Here is a 19,155-nt window from a genome sequence, read left to right on the forward strand (position 1 = left end):
GTGATTTTCAGGGCAAGTCCCTGGGCAGGATTTGGGTTCTAGTTAGAGAGGGCATAGAGGAGAGGACAAGATCTGAATAGGAGAGAGGAGACACTGTGCACTCAGAAACTCTTGACTCCCAGCTCCTGATCCCCAGCTCCTGCTGGTCATTAACTGGGTCCCCCTTAGCTCCATACTTCCAATCTGCTGAGTCTGACAGGCCCTCTGGGCAGGCTACTCCCAGCTACATGTTGGAGCCAGAGCTGCCAGGCCACTTGCCTGGGCACACTCAGTGGCAGCTCCCGGTTACCAAGGAGAATGCCAAACCGTTGAGGAAAACAGTATTGCCTGCCCGAGAGCTGGGGAGGGATGGGGAGGTCAAGGCTTGAACTTGTCTCCTGAAACAGTGAAGCAGCTTGGGGAAGTGGGGTGAGAAGACTTGGCACAGAGAGGAGCACCTTGGCCCACTGCCCCACCCCTGCCCCAGGCTACCACGTGCTGTCGGACCTGGTGAGCGTGGACAGGCCCGGATGCCCTGCCGAGTTCCTCAACATCCACATCCCGCCGGGAGACCCCGTGTTCGACCCCCGAGGCCAGGGGGACGTGGTCCTGCCCTTCCAGAGGAGCCGCTGGGACCCCCGCACTGGCCAGAGTCCTGGACATCCCCGAGACCTGGTGAGACATGGGACACACAGCTGGACAGAAACAGGGACGGGACAGGGGTGGGACCCCAGGCAGGGAGGGCAGGGCCGGAGACCCCCCAGAGGCCTGGGACAGGGACATGAACAAGGACAAGAGTGGGACCCCAGGGAGGGCAGGGCAGGGCCAGGAATCCCCCAGATGTCCAGGACAGGGACAGGGACAGGGGTGCCTCCCCAGGGAGGGGAGGGCAGGGCTGGGGATTCCCCAGAGGCTCAGGACAGGGTCAGGGATGGGACCCCCAGAGGTGGACAGAGACAGGGACAGAGGTGGGACCCCAGGGAGGGCAGGCCAGGCTGGGGACCCTCCCCCCAGAGGCCCGGGACAGGGACAGGGACGGGAGTGGGACTCCAGGCAGGGGAGGGGAGGGCCGGGGACGCCCCCAGAGGCCTGGGACAGGGGTGACATCCGAGGGGAGAGGTGGGAGGGCCTGAGACCCCCTAGAGGACCGGGACAGGGACAGGACGGGAGTGGGATCCCAGGGAGGGCAGGGCAGGGCCAGGGACCACCCCCCAGAGGCCTGGTACTGGGACAGGGACAGGGGTGAGACCCCAGGCAGGGGAGGGGAGGGCCGGGGACCCCCCAGAGGCCCAGGATAGGGACAGGGATGGGAGTGGGACCCCAGGGAGGGCAGGGCAGGGCCGGGGACCCCCCAGAGACCTGGAACTGGGACAGGGACAGGGACACGGGTGGGACCCCAGGCAGGGGAGGGCAGGGCCGGGGCACCCCCTCCCGCCTCGCCTCTCAGTCGCCCCCCCCCCCTTGGACCCCCAGACCAACGAGGCGACAGGCTGGCTGGACGGCAGCGCCATCTACGGCCCCTCGCAGTCCTGGAGCGACGCGCTGCGCAGCTTCTCGGGCGGGCAGCTGGCGTCGGGGCCGGAGCCCGGCTTCCCCCGGGACGCAGCGAGCCCGCTGCTGGCCTGGAGCGCGCCCGACCCGGCCACGGGGCAGCGGGGGCCGCGGGGGCTCTACGGTGCGGCGCGGGGCCCGGCGGGCAGGGGAGCGGAGGGGAGGGGCGGCAGGGCGGAGGAGGGAGCGGGCCCGGTCCCCCCCCACCCCGGCTCACCCGGCCCGCTCCGACCCGCCCCCGACCCCCGCAGCCTTCGGGGCGGCGCGCGGCAACCGGGAGCCCTTCTCGCGCGCGCTGGGCCTGCTGTGGTTCGGCTTCCACAACGCGTGCGCGCGGAGGCTGGCGGCCCGGCACCCGGCCTGGCGCGACGAGCAGCTCTTCCAGCACGCGCGCAGGACGGTCGTCGCCACCTACCAGGTCCGTCCGGCCGGCCGTCCGGCCGTCCCTCTGTCAGTCCGTCCATCTGTCCGTCCGTCTGTCTGTCCGTCTTCTGTCTGTCCACCTGCCCGTCTGTCTGTCTGTCTGTCCGTCTTCTGTCTGTCTGTCCATCTTCTGTCTGTCTGTCTTCTGTCTGTCCACCTGTCCGTCCGTCTGTCTGATTGTCTGTCTGTCTGTCCTTCCACCCCGCTCCAGGCCCCCCCTCTCCCCTCTTCTTCCCCAGAGCATCGCCATGTACGAGTGGCTGCCCAGCTTCCTGGGGGAGCAGCCCCCCAAATATGCAGGTGAGGTGCGGATGGGGGTGCGCATGGCAGGGTGGGCGCTTGCCTAGGAGTGGCTGGGGTGCTGGGTAGTTTGGGGATCCCCCGCGAAAGGGCTCTGTCTTCTCTCTCTCTCTCTCTCTCTCTCTCTCTCTCTCTCTCTCTCTCTCTCTCTCTCTCTCTCTCTCTCTCTCTCTCTCTCTCTCTCTCTCTCTCTCTCTCTCTCTCTCTCTCTCTCTCTCCCCCCCACCCCCCAGGGTACAACCCTTCCCTGGACCCCAGCATCTCTCCAGAGTTCGTGGTGGCCTCGGAACAGTTTTTGTCCACCATGGTGCCGCCTGGAGTCTACATGAGGTGAGGAAGGAGCTCAAAGATGGTGTCAAATGAAAAAAAAAACTGCTGTCAGAAGCCTTCAGAACCGGGTTATTAACTGGATGATCCATTTCTTAGCAATAATGCCCCAAAGTGACAGTAGAAGGGGGCACTTCTGGGTCTGTGGTCAAGGGCCACTCCTGGAGGTACTTGGGGGAAGAAACACATATGATGCCAGAATTCGAGCCGGTGTGATAGTTCACAAGTGCCTTCACTTTTACACCCTCTCTGTCCCCTTTGTGATTCTTTAATGCTTTTGAATTCATAACCTGCAATGGCTATACATATTAATCCTTCAAGGGCCAGAGCGATAGAACAGCAATAGGGTGTTTGCCTAGCAAACTGCCCACATGTACCCGTTCAGATTCAATCCTTGACACCCCATGTCCAGGAGCAATTAAAATAAATAAATATTTATCCCTCAATGAAGATGGATAATTGAGTCTTCAAGAGTGAGTCTAACAAAAAAAGTGAGTCTCAACCTCATTCTTTACTTAATTTTGATATTTCAGTGGAACTTTTTTAGTTATAAGCACAGGACCTTGGCAGGAAGATTATAATGTAAATGTGTACAACCTTTAACAAAATTATATCTCAATATAATGAAAAAGGGACTTTAAAAATATACACATTTTAATGCTTAGAAGATAGTATAGGAGTTAAGGCTCACATCTTGCATTCAGTGGACCACAGTTCTATCTTGGCGCCACATGGTCCCCAGAATCTTAGAAACTCCTGGGTACAAATAGTCATTTCAGTAATGCTTAGCACTGCATCCTCAGGCCCTTGCATTGAATTCCGAGCTCAGTTAACCAACATCTTTAAGAGGGCTCCTAGGTCCTCAGAACACCATCTAGAGACCCTCCAAATGTGTACACAAATTTGTTTTTATATACATAATCAAATGTATGTAAGACAAAGTATGTCCACTTATTCTTTATAATGTTGTATAGATAACAGTATATTGTCACTTTAAAGTAATTTACTGTATTGTTTTATTTGTAATATATATTGAGAGAAGCTTTAGATGTTTGGATGTGGAGAGATGGAACTTCCAGAAATCAAATGGATGGATCAGAGAGATAATACAATAGCAAAGGCATTTGCTTTGTACAGAGCTCACCCTGGTTTGATCCTGAGCACTGTGCGTAGTTCTCCGAGCACTGCCAGGAGTGATCCCTGAGCACAGAAGCAGGAGTAATCTCTGATCACCACCAGGTCTTGCTCAAACATATACACAAACAAACAAACCAAAAGCAAGAAGCAGTTTGTTTGATATCTACCACAGACATGCATACCCCACCTTTGGTGACCTAACACCAGAATTTATGCCTAAGCCTGTGACCACGAGTCACTGATCTCTCCTCTTTGCATTGCAGAAATGCCAGCTGCCACTTCCAATGGGTCTCTTGGAACTCAAGTATCTCCAGAGCTCTCCGGGTCTGCAACAGCTACTGGAGCAGAAAGGTCAGGCTAGGGGCACATAGATGGGTGTGTGCTATTGAGGGGAAGTCATGTGTCTGTGTATGGTGTAAGTAAGTAGGCAGTCAAACTGAGGCAACCAGATGGGTTCTGCTGGGTGAAGGAGGCAGCCTGGGGGGCCTTAGCCATCCCTGCTCCAGTGTGTGAACTGAGTAGGCAGTTGTTGAAGCTCAGACACCAGCCCTCCATCCTACCTTGGGTGTGGGTGAGACTGAATGACCTATGCAGGATTGGCTTTACATTCATTGCTTTCTCTTCTCTTCTCTTCTCTTCTCTTCTCTTCTCTTCTCTTCTCTTCTCTTCTCTTCTCTTCTCTTCTCTTCTCTTCTCTTCTCTTCTCTCTTCTCTCCTCTCTCTCTCTCTCTCTCTCTCTCTCTCTCTCTCTCTCTCTCTCTCTCTCTCTCTCTCTCTCTCTTTTCTTCCTTGATAGTTCTGGGTCCCTTGTAAGCATTACAGGGACCCTTCCAGCCAGCCCAGCCTCCAAGGAACTTTCCAATTGGACACACAAGGCAGCTTGTGGATGTAAATGGGCAGTAGAAGTGATGGAAACCTTTGGTCATTGACTTAATGCAGCAGTAGTTACTTTGGAGGGAGTTGTTAGAGGGAAAGAGAAGAGGGAAGGAGGAAGTCGAGACTCATAGTCATAGGCTGAGGTGAAAGAGACATAATTATTTTTCTTATTTTATTATGTATTTTCATTATCTTTTTATGAAAGAAAAGACACAGTTAAGACTTGCTGATTGCTAGCAGCAAGGACAGATCTTTTAGTGCCTTTTTCAACCATACTGTCAAGTCTTCCGAAATACAAGAAATTAAATGTTAGGTTCCTTGTGCTGGTGGAACTCTGTGTCCCGGCAGAATAGATTGTAGAGGGGACCCCACTCACCCTGAGTGAGGAATCATCCTGCAGAGGATGCTGGTCCACCAGTTTGAGAGCAAATATCTAGACTGGATAGGCCCTGGAGCTCTGGTCCCATTAGCTACATCATTCTTCTCTCTTCAACTTCAAAGCATCCCCAAAATGTTGAAGATGTTGTGTCGCTGCTGCTGGGCATGGCCTCCCAGATTGCTGAGAGAGAGGACCATGTGGTTGTTGAGGATGTTCAAGGTGAGCATGGAGGCTGCAAGCCGAAGGCTCCTGGTCCTTCAGAAGAGCTTTCACTGGAGACCCAGAATCAGGCAGAGGGGTGTCTCAGTTGCGGAGTCTTTCTCACAGTTTCGAGAACTTCCAGACTTGGCTCCCTCTGATGGCCCTGATCCCTAATCCCTTGAGCTGGTTGGGTATGGGTTAGAAGCATTGTGGTAGCCTTCTACTTCTTCAGTTTTCTGCTATCTCCTCAGATTTCTGGCCCGGACCATTGAAGTTTTCCCGCACAGACTATCTAGCCAGCTGCCTACAGCGGGGCCGGGATCTGGGCCTGCCTTCCTATATCAAGGCCAGGGCAGCACTGGGCCTGCCTCCTGTTTCCAGCTGGCAGGACATCAACCCTGACCTCTCCAAGATCAATGCAACTGTAAGGAGGGGTTAGAACCCAAGGGGCAAGGCCAGAGGGAGCAGGGAACACTGGTCTAGGACGTGAAGGAGGGCAATGAAAGAGGCGCTAGAGACCCAGCTCCTGGGAGAGGGCTGAGACTCACCTAAGCTGCCATTCCATCCTTGTAACCACACCAGGGTGGAGATGACTAGACAAGCAGGATTCAGCTTTTCTTTATTGCCACAAACATCCAACAAATGTTTACTGTTCTATTGCATGCTGGCACTTTATAGGCATTGTCTCATTAGCCTTCCCAGAATTCCCAGGGACTTCTCCATGGGTATCGAAGGTACTTGACTCAGGGACAAACTTTTGAACTTTTTTAAAGTATTTTATTTTTATGTTTTGAAGCCATGCCAGCTATGCTCGGGGGCTACTCCCTGGCTTTGTTTTGCTTTGTTTTGTTTTGTTTTGTTTGTTTGTTTTTTGGGTCACACCTTGCTCAGGGGTACTCCTGGCTCTATGCTCAGAAATCGCTCCTGCAGGCTCAGGGGACCATTTGGGATGCCGGGATTCAAACCACCGACCTTCTGCATGAAAGGCAAACGCCTTACCTCCATGCTATCTCTCCGGCCCCTACTCCCTGGCTTTGTACCTAGGAATCACTCCTGGCATTCCTTCAGAGACTATACTCAGTGCCAGGCACTGAACTTGAGTCAGTTTCATGCAAGACAAGTGCCTTACTACCTTTTTTAATTTTTTTAAAAAATTATTTATTTTTGGGTTTTGGGGCCACATTCAGTGGTGCTCAGGGGTTACTCCTGGCTCTATGCTCAGAAATTACTCCTGGCAGACTCAGGGGACCATATGGGATGCCGGGAATCGAACCTGAGTTCATCCCAGGTTGGCCGCTTGCAAAGCAAACATCCTACCACTGTGCTATCTCTCTGGCCCCCAAATCTTATCTTTTCAAGAACAAGTATATGTAGGAGAAAGACAGACATTTTACTTTAACTTTATAAAACAGGCAGCTGAATTTGCCAGTAATTTCCTCTCAATGAATGAACTCATGCAGAGCACTCGGAGCAGTGCCTGGGGCACGAGGAGTGAGTTATTGGTCCTTCCCTGAGTGATTATTCTGGTGCTGATTCCTAGGTGTCCCGAGGTCTTTGAAATCACTTTTATCCATTCTTGGTTCCAGGTGTTGGAGGCCATAGCAGCCTTATATAACCAGGATCTGTCCCGGCTGGAGCTGCTCCCAGGGGGACTCCTGGAGATCCGAGAGGGGAACCCTGGGCTCCTCTTCCATGACATTGTGCTTGACCAGTTCAGGCGGCTGCGGGATGGTGACCGGTTCTGGTTTGAGAACACCAAGAATGGGTGAGGCCTTTTGCGGGGGACCCTTCACACTTCTTCTCAGCCTGGATCCCAGACCCTCTGCCTGTCGGTCTGATTCTCAGTGTCATCCTCAATGTCTCTCTTCTCTGGGTCTCTGGGCCGTGAAACCAGCCTACTAGTGTCTCCACCCACAGCAACTCTCCCACCCTCAGGCTGTTCTCCAAGGAAGAAATCACAGAGATCAGAAACACTTCACTGCGGGATGTTCTAATGGCCGTTTTCAACCTGAGTTCCAGTGCTCTACAGCCCAATGTCTTCTTCTGGAATGAGGGTCAGTGGCCGGGGCATTTGTGGAGGGGGCTGGTTCTGAGCCTCAGCCTTCCTTCTCCTCCTCCAGGGCTGCCTTCAGGACAACTAGTACCAGCCTACAAGGGGGGAGTAAAAGATGGTTCTGCCTTTAGGAACTTTGGTTCTGGGAAACCAGGTAGCCACATTCTGCTGTGTAGATGCCCTTTGCCTGACTGCAGAGCTATAGGTGAGGCCTGAGTGAAGGCAGGACCAAGACCAACAGGACAATAAGGGGTGGAGACTGGTTGGTGCAGTGAGAAGGTTCTATTCAGAGAGAGAGAGAGAGAGAGTGTGTGTGTGTGTGTGTGTGTGTGTGTGTGTGAGAGAGAGAGAGAGAGAGACAGAGACAGAGACAGAGACAGAGAGACAGAGACAGAGAGACAGAGACAGAGACAGAGAGTACCAAGGAGACAAACATTGTGAGTACAGTGAAAGGGGTACGAGCTCCCTAACTTCTGATATCTCTTTCTGTCTTAGTTGCTCTTATTTGCGACTGTAGTCCAGGTCCCCAGACCTCCAACTTTCAACTTTTTCTGCCTCCTCAGGAGACCCCTGCCCACAGCCCATGCAGCTCAACACTGAGGCCCTGCCAGCCTGCATCCCCTACACCATTCGAGACTATTTTGAGGGCTGCGGATTTGGCTTTTGGGTCACCATTGGTACCCTCTGTTGCTTCCCCCTGGGTAAGAGAAATGGGCAAGGTGGGCAGGGTGGGAGGTCTGTGGTGATGTGGGCAGTAAGATGAGTCTGGTTCTATCTAGGAAAGCCAGACTTGCACAGTACTGGTCCTCTGGGCAGATAAAGCCAATGGCAGCCAGGAGGGGACATGAGTAGTAGCCAGTATGGGGGGAAATGATTTCCCTGTCCTCTAGGAAACCTTCTCTAAAGGAACCCCATCCAAGGCTATTCGTCTCTGCTGTGAGAAACTGTCAGAGATTGCCTGATGGAGATTTAGGGCTAGTACAGATGGCATTGCTCAGGGGACTCAGTTCTCTGGCAGAGCTGCATGGGGGTGCCCCAGTGGTCTGGTAGCATGGGTTCAGGCTTTAGAATAGGGAACACAGTCTCTTTCTGGGTCTGTGTGGGGATAGTAGGAAGGCTGAAAGGGCACCCAGGATGCTCCTTGGTGCTCCTCACACAGCTGTGAAGCTACATACCCTTGGTTGTGTCATCTCGGACAGACCTAGGAGGGGATGTGGCCAAGTTAGAGGAACAGTTTATCCCCCAGTGTCCACCTTCCTCTGAGCCTCCTGTCACCTCTGTCCTTACAGTGAGCTTTCTCAGTGCCTGGATTGTTGCCCGACTCCGGAGGCGAAACTTCAAGAGGCTGCAGGGGCAGGGCCGCCAGAGCATCATGTCTGAGAAGTTTGTGGAAGGTGTGGAAGGTAGGTGTGGAGCTGGCCAGGGCATCAGCTCTACCTCAATAGCCTGAAGAAAGAGTTCCCTTCCCAAGGCCTGGGTTCTATAACTCTCCTGCACCCTCCATCTTCAGGGCTTCTTCAGAGAATCCCACCTAGGCCTGGGAGGGCCTATCACCATGGTAACTCTCCGCAGGGAGAGTTACTTAGACTTTGACTGTGTCTAAGCATGGCTGCCTTGTTACTTCTCACACTGATGTCTCAGGCCTCAGAAAAGAAGAGAACTTTTCTTCCATTTCTTTCTTTCTTTCTTTCTTTTCTTTCTTTCTTTCTTTCTTTCTTTCTTTCTTTCTTTCTTTCTTTCTTTCTTTCTTTCTTTCTTTCTTTCTTTCTTTCTCTTTTTCTTTCTTACTTCTTTCTTTCATCTTTTTTCCTTTCTTCTTTCATTCTTTATTTCTTTTTCTCTTTTTCTTCCTTCTTCTTTCTTTCTTCTTTCTTCTCTTTCTTTTTTCTTTTTCTTTCTTTCTTTCTTTCTTTCTTTCTTTCTTTCTTTCTTTCTTTCTTTCTTTCTTTCTTTCTCTTTTCTTCTTCTTTCTTTCTTTCTTTCTTTCTTTCTTTCTTCTTCTTTTCTTTCTTTCTCTTTCTTCTTTCTTTCTTTCTTCTTTCTTTCTTCTTCTTCTTTCTTCTTTCTTTTTCTTTCTTTCTTTCTTTCTTTCTTCTTCTTTCTTTCTTTCTTTCTTCTTTCTTTCTTTTCTTTCTTTCTTCTTCTCTTCTTTCTTCTTCTTTCTTTTCTTTCTTTCTTTCTTTATCTTTCTTCTTTCTTTCTTTCTTTCTTTCTTTCTTTCTTTCTTTCTTTCTTTCTTTCTTTCTTTCTTTCTTTCTTTCTTCTTCCTCTCACATATGTGAAAGATCCACTATTGGAATCTGATTCTACTGCCATGAGAACTTTTTGGTCTCTTTAAGCCTTCTCTACTCTTTCAGCCATCATCCTCAGTCCCCATAAATTAACTAATAATACTACTTACCAGGAAGAAGACATAGAGACAGTGAGAAAAGCACTTGCCTTGCATGTGGCTGACCCAGGTTCCATCCCCAGCACCACATATAGTCCCCTGAGCCCCAGCAGGAATGATCCCTGAGCACAGAGCCAAGAATTAGTTTTGATCATTGCTGAGTATGGTCCCCAAACCAAAACCACACACACACACACACACACATACACACACACACACACACACACATCACTATATAGGGTTGGAAAGAAAGTACAGCATGTAGCTGACTTAATTCTATCCCCAGCATATGGTTCACCCAGCCCTGCCATGAGTCATCTCTGAGTGCAGGGCCAGGAATAAGCTTTGAGCATAGCCTATGTGACCCAAACAAACATATATAACCCCCCCAAATATATATATATATACATATATACATATATATTTACCTTTCCTCATAAGTTGGTAATGATTAAGTAAATGAGCTCTTGCAGAACTCATGTTAAGAGTACCAGGTACACAGCACTCAGGAACCAGGAGCTATTCATCTCATTGGCATTGGAGGACTGGAAGGAACGAGAAGCTTTCTGATTTTCACCCCAACCCAGAGCTCAAGTGCTTGCTTCTTCTCCCTTCTGGGTGGCTCTCACTGCCCACCGCCTTCTCTCTCCAGCACTGGAATGGCAGGGCCACAAGGAGCCTTCTCGGCCTGTGCTCGTGCACCTACAGCCCGGCCAGGTCCGTGTGGTGGATGGCAGGTTCTCTGTGCTTCGCATCATCCAGCTGAGGCCACCGCAACAGGTCAACCTCATCCTGTCCAGCAACCATGGCCGCCGCACGCTGCTGCTCAAGATCCCTAAGGAGTATGACCTGGTACAGTTCCAATGGCCCCGAGGTTCCTTGTCCACAGAGACTGTGAGGGGGCACCTGGGGAAGAGGAAGATTCCCCCAGGGCAAGCTGGGCTTCTAGTTTCTTGTCCTACTAAAAGATCAGCTGAAGTTGCAGCTGGGTCCTGCCTTGGCCCAGTTCGTGACACTATCACTGCAGCCTTCCTTCCTCTACAGACACTACCTGTCCCTCCCTTGTCAAGACACCCTGCTGGTCCTCAGTGGGAGTCTTGGGGAGAGCAGGACACTCGGCCTGTACTCTGATCTTAGGCTCAAGTTGGAGGCAAGCTGGGTCAGAGGATGAGCTTCAGCTCTGCCTCTGAGTCACCATCCTAGGAGCTCCCTGTCCCTCGGGCTCCCTGCACTTCTCCAGTCTGGATGAAAGAAGGAAGGACAACTTTGTGCACATGCTTTTGAGCGTTCCCCCTACACCAGCAGGACAAATCCAGGGGATCTGCAAGGGTTCTGGTCCCCACAGTGCCCTGACAACACTTGCAGAGAGAGCTGCTGGGCCTTCGGAGGCCCAGCTGAACGGCTTCCCTTCCCTGCTTTGCTGTAGGTACTGCTGTTTAACCTGGAGGAGGAGCGGCAGGTGCTGGTGGAAAACCTGCGCGCTGCTCTGAAGGAAAGTGGGCTGAGCTTCCAGGAGTGGGAATTGAGGGAGCAGGAGCTGATGCGGGTGGCTGTGACGCGGGAGCAACGGAGCCGCCTCCTTGAAACCTTCTTCAGGCACCTTTTCTCCCAGGTGTGAAGACCCCTGCCCTGGCCTGTCTCGCTGCTTCTGGTGGCACCTTCCTTTCCCCACCTGCCTGGGGTGACTGCAGGGGAAGTCAGATACTCTAAGTTCTCAGCTCCTAACCAGCTCTGCAGCAGGGAGCCAGGAGACTGTCCCTTCACAGGGCGAGAATGCAAAGTTTGAGCTTTGGCTCTGCATGGTCCCCTTATCACCCCTGAAATTGGGTGATAGAACCAGTGTGACACCAGCAGCGTGGCCCCAATACTCCTCCCACCCAATTTTGGTCAAATTGCTGGAACTGCTCCCATCCTATTCCAATCCACCCCCAGCTGCTGGAGTGATGGTGGTTCCCTAGCATAAGGAGAACTGTCTAGTCCTTCTGCCCTCTGTCTCCTTGCCCTGCACCAAGGTAGGAGTACATAGACAGATACAGAGTTGCAGGCAGTGAGAGCCCTGCAGAGGACTAAAGCATTTCAGGACAACTGATGAGAGCTCTTTGGAGGATGTGGGCTACTTGGCAAGAAAAGAAAGAGCTTGTGATAAGCAGGGCAGGTGAGGAAACCAGTGTTGGCCAACTGAGGAGATTTGACCAAGGTCATGCAGCAAGCAGGTGGCAAAGTTGGGACTTGCACTTGGTTCTGTCTTCAGCCTCAGGCTCAAGTAACAGGAAAACAGCCAGGTCTAGGCTGGGGGCACTTCAGCAGATAAGCAGGAAAGACAGGTACTAGAACCTTTCTCTTTCCTCTCTGGCTATCTTCATGGCTGGAGCAGGCCCCCGGGGCTCTAGAGATGGCCCCAAAGTCAAATTCCCTTTTCCCAAGCCCTCATTTTTCTCAACCTGGCCAACTTGTTTGTTCAGTCAAAACGCTTTGGGGGTCTGAGTGATATCACAGCTGTTAGGGCATTTGCCTTGCACGCAGCCGACCTGGGTTCAATCCCTGGCATCCCACATGGTTCCCTGAGCCTGCCAGCAGTGATTTCTGAATGCAGATCCTGGAGTAACCTGGAGTGCCACCGGTATGGTCCATTAAAAAGAAACCTTCTTTGGAATGTTGGGCTGGAGTGGTACACTTGCCCCACATGGAGCCAACCGCAGCTCAATCCCTAGAAGCACCAGCAGGTGTAATACTAAAGCACATAGCCAAAGTCCTAAGCATGTCAGGTCTGGTTCCTAAACAACACAATAACAACAATAACAACAACAATTTTCTGAAGTATAAGAACACACTGCTAGCTAGCTTTGACTAAGTCACAGATAACTTTAAGGGAAGAAATTTCCGAAGGAGAATTGTGGCCTGGCCAGAGGGGAACCAGGAAAGAAACTGCTGTTGGCAATCAAAGTCACTGCTTCTCTTTCTTTCTTTCTTTCTTTCTTTCTTTCTTTCTTTCTTTCTTTCTTTCTTTCTTTCTTTCTTTCTTTCTTTCTTTCTTTCTTTCTTTCTTTCTTTCTTTCTTTCTTTCTTTCTTTCTTTCTTTCTTTCTTTCTTTCTTTCTTTCTTTCTTCTTTCTTTCTTTCTTCCTTTCTTCCTTTCTTCCTTTCTTCCTTTCTTTCCTTCCTTTCTTTTTTCTTTCTTTCTTCTTCCTTCCTTCCTTTCTCTCTTCCTTCCTTCTTCCTTCCTTCTTTCTTTCTTTCTTTCTTTCTTTCTTTCTTTCTTTCTTTCTTTCTTTCTCTTTCTTTCTTTCTTTCTTTCTTTCTTTCTTTCTTTCTTCCTTTCTTTCTTCCTTCCTTCCTTCCTTCCTTCCTTCCTTCCTTCCTTCCTTCCTTCCTTTCTTTCTTTCTTTCTTTCTTTCTTTCTTTCTTTCTTTCTTTCTCTCTCTCTCTTTCTTTCTTTCTTTCTTCCTTTCTTCCTTCCTTCCTTCCTTTCTTTCTTCCTTTCTTTCTTCCTTTCTTTCTTCTTTCTTTCTTTCTTTCTTTCTTTCTTTCTTTCTTTCTTTCTTTCTTTCTTTCTTTCTTTCTTTCTTTCTTTCTTTCTTTCTTTCTTTCTTTCTTCCTTCCTTCCTTCCTTCCTTCCTTCCTTTCTTCCTTCCTTTCTTCCTTCCTTTCTTTCTCTTTCTTTCTTTCTTTCTTTCTTTCTTTCTTTCTTTCTTTCTTTCTTTCTTTCTTTCTTTCTTTCTTTCTTTCTTTCTTTCTTTCTTTCTTCCTTCTTCCTTCCTTCCTTCCTTTCTTCCTTCCTTCCTTCCTTCCTTCCTTCCTTCCTTCCTTCCTTCCTTCCTTCCTTCCTTCCTTCCTTCCTTCCTTCCTTTTTTTTCTGCCTTTTTTTTTTTTCGCTTTATTCTGCTTTTGAATCTGAGCACTTGGAGGAAAAGATGAGACACAACTTAACATTCAGCTTGTGCTTAAATAAGACCTGATATTTTTTGATCCCAGGTCTAGCTCCATTGCTCAACATGAGTCTATGTTCCAGGCAGTTAACACAAAGGAGCCAAGGCTTTGGAGATGAACATGGTGTAGAGCTCATCACCAGGGCTGACAGTGTAGTGCACAGGGTAGGCAGTGCTAAGTAGAGAGACTTGAAGTGGTGACTTCGACATGTCTCAAGAATGCAACACTTCCTCCTCTTTCTGTCTCTGCTGCTGGACTACAGGTGTTGGACATCAATCAGGCTGATGCAGGGACACTACCCCTGGACTCATCTCAGAAGGTTCGAGAGGCCTTGACGTGTGAATTGAGCAGAGCTGAGTTTGCAGAGTCCCTTGGCCTCAAGCCCCAAGATATGTTTGTAGAGTCCATGTTCTCTCTGGCTGACAAGGATGGCAATGGCTACCTGTCCTTTAGGGAGTTCCTGGACATCCTGGTGGTCTTCATGAAAGGTGGGCCAAGGTGGAGGGTGGATTTTCTAAACCAAAGGGACTAGGGACCGAGATTTGTGGCTGGTGTGTCAGATATAAGGTCTCTAGTCAGAGCAGACACCTGAGGTGGTCACTCTGTGGACTCCAGCAAATGGCAACTGGGATATGACTCCTTTCTAGCCAGTCTTGGGTCTGGGCTCTCCTTATGGTGTTCACTTTCTCTCAGGTTCCCCTGAGGAGAAGTCCCGCCTTATGTTCCGCATGTACGACTTTGATGGAAATGGTCTCATTTCCAAGGATGAGTTCATCAGGATGCTGAGGTCAGTCTGGGGGTGGGGGCAAACCAGGAAAGTGGTTCAGGACCCCTGTTGTTGGGGTGGGGGGGGAGGAAAGGGAGGGAGCCAGTGCCTCATCCTCCTCACAAGCAGAGCCAGCGACAAGTGCTTGAGAATGATCAGGATGCCCTTGGGTGGGCCTGATTGCTCCCCTCCCAACACCCCAGCTCTTTCATCGAGATCTCCAACAACTGCCTGTCCAAGGCCCAGCTGGCTGAGGTGGTGGAGTCCATGTTCCGGGAGTCAGGCTTCCAGGACAAGGAGGAGCTGACGTGGGAGGACTTTCACTTCATGCTGCGGGACCATGACAGCGAGCTGCGCTTCACACAGCTCTGCGTCAGAGGTGGGGGCCAACAAGAGGTGGGCTACCTTCCTGCTGGAGGCCAGCAAGCTTTTAGTTTTCATTTAATAATTGCAGAAAAGCATCAGCATGCTAATATGTGGAATAGTGTCTCCAACCTGGATTATTTTCTTCTTTATATCTATGCAATTGTAAAATATATTGTGAGGGGTCTCAGAAAGGCCTCCGTGCCTAGGACCCATGAAAATTATAATGCAGGGGCTGGAACAATAGTACAGTAGGGAGGGCATTTGCCTGGCATTTAGCTGACCCAAATTTGATTCCTGGTACCCCACATGGTCCCCAAATCCACCAGCAATGATCCCTGAACACAGAACCCAAAGTAAGCCCTGAGCACTGCCAGGTATGGTCCAAATCAAACAAACAAAAATCATAATTCAGGTCTGCTGGCAGGATCAGGAAGGGGGTTCAGGGAAACTATCTATAGGCTGGTAATATACTTTAAAAGGTATCTGATTCTTTTTTAGGGAAGGGGGGTAGGGTGGCACACCGAGCGGCACTCAGGGGTTACTCCTGGCTCTGTGCTCAGAAATCACTCCTGGCAGACTTGGGGGACCATTAGGGATGCCGAGGATCGAACCTGGGTCTGTTTCAGGTTCGTTTTGGGTCTGTCTCAGATCAGACGTGTACAAGGCAAACTCCCTACAGCTGTACTATCTTGGGGCACTGGCCCCAAAAGGCACCTGATTTTTAGGGCCAGGCACAAACAATGTCTTCCTGTACCTCTTGGCTGGACCTACGCACCTGAGCTCTGCCTGCTGCTGAGGGCTGCTCTGGTTTTTTGGCTTTTCTGGACTAAGCAGAATGTTGGCTGCATGTAGCCGGAGACCTAAGTCTCTTGTCCTGCCTTCTACTTCCTGCCCCACCTGCTCTGACTCACAAGGGTGGGAGCCAGAGACAGGCTGAGGAAGGGGCAGGCACAGGGACTGTGCAGGATTGTCTGTGGCCTGCTCTGAGCTGTTAAGGTGTCTTCATAGCTTGGGGTTCTCATTGAAACATGTTGAGACTTAACCCAGCTCCTCCCAGTCTTCTGAGAACTTCGGGGAACTGAGTTGCCCCTATTGTTGGGGTTGGGGAGGGCAACTTAGACAAGCTGTAATTCTGGCCTTCCCGCTGCCCTACTCAGGGAAGAGGAAGGCAGAGATAGAGTCCTGCTGCTTCCACTGCTTGGTACTTTCCCCAAGAAGTCCAGGAAGCAGGCTTCTAGGTTGGGAGAGCAGAGCAGGTACCTGGAAGTGAGCCACGAACCTGGTCCTGAGTCCTGGGGATAAGCCTGAATTCTAGTCTTGGGGGACTGAGGATTAAAGAGAAAGAACACCGAGAGCTATTTCATTTTGCTTTTATTATATTTGTTAAAAGTTTTAATTATTTAGGCTTTTGGGTTACACCCAGGAGTACACAGGGGTTACTCCTGGCTCTGCACTTAGGAATTACTCCTAGTTGGGAGACAGACCACCTGGGATGGCATGGATTTAACTCGGTTTGGTCATAAGCAAGGCAAATGCCCTCTCTCCTCTACTCTTTCGCTAGCCGCCTTGACTTGCTATTAATGTGCCTGTTGTTTCCTCCATATTTTAGTTTTATTCTTTTTATTTATTTTGCTTTTGGGCCATACTCAGTGGTTCTCAGAGATTAATCTTTATTGAATCTCCTGGAAGGGCTTGGGAATCATGTGGTTGGTGCAATCTGGACCTCTTGCATGCAAAGCTTGTGTTCTGTCCTGCTCAATTCTCATGTTGCCTCTCCCCCATTTCATTTGGAAACTTTTTTCCTGTGTTCGTGTGTGTGTGTGTGTGTGTTTGTGTGTTTTTATGTGTATGAAAGAGAAGAGAGAGAGAGAGAACGAGAGGGATCAACCCAGATTTTTACACGTGCAAAACCTCTCCCACTGAGCCACATTCCCTGCCCTTATAATATGAAACATTTTAAGCAGATATTTCAATAGAGTAAAAAGGTGCCAGAATGATACTATCCTTTTATTTCTCATCTAGATTTGTCATTTGCTCACCTTTGTGCCATGTATGCCATCTCCTAAACTATCTGCGAGGATAGGCATATGTGTTATTTTTAAAAACACTGATTTAATTTAATCCACCTTAATCACTTTTGGCCCATTGGACTTATAGATCAGAGTATTAATCATCAGGGCTAGTTTGAAACGTGGAGGAAACCTGGATATTCCTAGGCCTCCTCTGAGTACCTGGACTGAGTTCCTACTCCACTTAGATAAGGAATAACAGGGCGTCATCTCCTGAGAAGGCCCCTTCCTGATTGCCCCCAACGGGGCATATTCTGAACATTTTCAAGCACAAAGAAGTGAAAAAAGTATGGTGATCTCTCATAAAAGCACCTCCCAGATGCTACATTAACTCCTGGGAGGGTTTAAGCGGGACAATCTGCAGCAAAGATTTGGGGCCAGGATATTCCTATCAGGCTGGTTACTATTTCTAAACAATTACCCTGGTGGTCCTCTATGGAAGCGTAAACATGGAAACATTCAGAGCAGCCTACCTGGTGAATTTGCTTCAGGCCTTCTCCTTGCCACTGGTTTAGCTCCTCATGGGGGCAGGACTGAGGTTGGGTCAGGGGCTGAGTTTGAGACAGAGACTGTACTGGTCAGAGATAGCATTTGAATGACTGTGGGTGCCATGCATTTGGAGAAAGAGCACTGAGAGACATTTCCTTTTGCTTTTATTTATTTATTTATTTATTTTGTTTTTGTTTTTGTTTTTGTTTTTTTTTTGGTTTTTGGGTCACACCCGGCATTGCTCAGGGGTTACTCCTGGCTGTCTGCTCAGAAATAGCTTCTGGCAGGCACAGGGGACCATATGGGACACCGGGATTCGAACCAACCACCTTTGGTCCTGGATCGGCTATTTGCAAGGCAAACGCCGCTGTGCTATCTCTCCGGGCCCTATTTTTGGTTTTTGAGCCACACCTGATAGTGTTACTCCTGGCTCTGTGCTCAGAAATTGCTCCTAGCAGGCACGGGGGACCTTATGGGATGCTGGGATTCGAACCACCGTTGGTCCTGGGTTGGCTGCTTGCAAGGCAAACGCCCTATTGCTCTGCTATCTCTCCAACCCCAAGCTTTTATTATTTTTTAAAAGTTTTATTTATTTAGGTTTTGGGACCACACCCAGGAGTGCCCACGGGTTACTTTTGGCTCTGCACTCAGGAATTACTCCTAGCTGGGAGACCACAAGGATGATCTGGACACTGAGTACATTATATTTCGTAGGGGTGGAGGTACCTGAAGTTATCAAGAACCTCTGTCGGCGAGCCTCTTACATCAGCCAAGAGAAGATCTGGTAAGCCTCCAGAGGGGATTGTTGGAGGAAGAGGTTGGCTTAGAAAAGTGTCTCTTCTTGCTCAAGAACTGGGATCAGTGCCACCACTGACCCTCACACACACACACACACACACACAGAAGGAGAGAGAGAGAGAAAGAGAGAGAGAAAGAGAGAGAGAGAGAGAGAGAGAGAGAGAGAGAGAGAGAGAGAGAGAGAGAGAGAATAGAAACATATATCTTCTGAGCTGGAGAGATAATAACGTGGGCAGGGCACTTACTTTGCATGTGGCTGACCTGGGCTCTACTCCACACAACATACATGATTTCTTGAGCTGTGCTAGGAGTGATCTCTGAGCACCATCAGGTACAGAGCAACCCCCCATCCCAACCTCCCATAAAAGGAAGCTGCCCAGTACCAACCCAGGGGGAGCAGAGTTGCTGAATCTAGCGTTCACATCCCTGCCTGGCCCACTCTGTGCCTTGTGCTGGGCCTGGGTGGGATCCACAGGATCTGCGTCTTCAGGGTGTGAACTGCTGTGCTGTGGCTGAGTGCTCTGCTCCTTCTTCACTGAGTGGGTCTGGGAGCCAACCAGGGGCAACAGAAGGCCAAGCCCTCGGGTGACTCAAGTCCCATCTGTCTCCTGCACTAGTCCCTCTCCCCGAGTGAGTGCTCGCTGTCGCCGGAATGACACAGAGGGGGAGACGACGCCACGACTGCAGTGCCCCATGGATACAGACCCTCCCCAGGAAATTCGACGGAGATTTGGCAAGAAGTATGTGGCCTCCCCTATTTCCACCTAGACAGTTCATCCCTTCAGCTTGTATACTTGATTTTGGGGGTGCTCTGCACAGTCAGGATAAGTAGTTCCTACCCAAGAACATGAATCAGCTGAGTCCAACACACTGACCATTATAACAGCTGATGCATGTAATAATAGTAGCAATAGCAAAAGTCTTCAGAACCCAGGAGCATGCTCAGGACTGACTGGAAAGTCAGGAAAGTCTTCCTGGCAGAGATAGAGGGACATTTGTGGCCAGAGCCACTTCCAGATCAGCCCACTGGCCCATGCTTGCCCCTCAGAGGCTCTCTCTACCTTCACACCCTCCTTGAGAAATGCAGTAAACCAGAGTCATCCTTGGCTTGAGACTTGCTGGGTTC

At 50.0% G+C, this 19,155-nt stretch overlaps 1 protein-coding gene across 1 annotated transcript in view; it reads left to right on the plus strand.

The window, feature by feature from the left end:
* The window catches only part of LOC126020922 (dual oxidase 1), a 35,150-nt gene that overhangs the window by 2,615 nt on the left and 13,380 nt on the right, over nucleotides 1–19,155 (plus strand). Inside the window, exons 4-22 of the mRNA XM_049782527.1 lie at nucleotides 467–654; nucleotides 1,453–1,654; nucleotides 1,782–1,948; nucleotides 2,193–2,253; nucleotides 2,487–2,583; nucleotides 3,981–4,068; nucleotides 5,095–5,191; nucleotides 5,425–5,597; nucleotides 6,760–6,938; nucleotides 7,109–7,227; nucleotides 7,790–7,927; nucleotides 8,516–8,629; nucleotides 10,268–10,467; nucleotides 11,042–11,227; nucleotides 13,804–14,029; nucleotides 14,235–14,328; nucleotides 14,511–14,686; nucleotides 17,946–18,015; nucleotides 18,647–18,769. Coding sequence (XP_049638484.1) covers nucleotides 467–654; nucleotides 1,453–1,654; nucleotides 1,782–1,948; nucleotides 2,193–2,253; nucleotides 2,487–2,583; nucleotides 3,981–4,068; nucleotides 5,095–5,191; nucleotides 5,425–5,597; nucleotides 6,760–6,938; nucleotides 7,109–7,227; nucleotides 7,790–7,927; nucleotides 8,516–8,629; nucleotides 10,268–10,467; nucleotides 11,042–11,227; nucleotides 13,804–14,029; nucleotides 14,235–14,328; nucleotides 14,511–14,686; nucleotides 17,946–18,015; nucleotides 18,647–18,769 — 2,698 coding nt within the window. The remainder of the gene's footprint in view (nucleotides 1–466; nucleotides 655–1,452; nucleotides 1,655–1,781; nucleotides 1,949–2,192; nucleotides 2,254–2,486; nucleotides 2,584–3,980; nucleotides 4,069–5,094; nucleotides 5,192–5,424; nucleotides 5,598–6,759; nucleotides 6,939–7,108; nucleotides 7,228–7,789; nucleotides 7,928–8,515; nucleotides 8,630–10,267; nucleotides 10,468–11,041; nucleotides 11,228–13,803; nucleotides 14,030–14,234; nucleotides 14,329–14,510; nucleotides 14,687–17,945; nucleotides 18,016–18,646; nucleotides 18,770–19,155) is intronic.

This window comes from Suncus etruscus, chromosome 10 (genome assembly GCF_024139225.1).
Source record: "Suncus etruscus isolate mSunEtr1 chromosome 10, mSunEtr1.pri.cur, whole genome shotgun sequence".
Lineage (NCBI taxonomy): Eukaryota > Metazoa > Chordata > Mammalia > Eulipotyphla > Soricidae > Suncus > Suncus etruscus.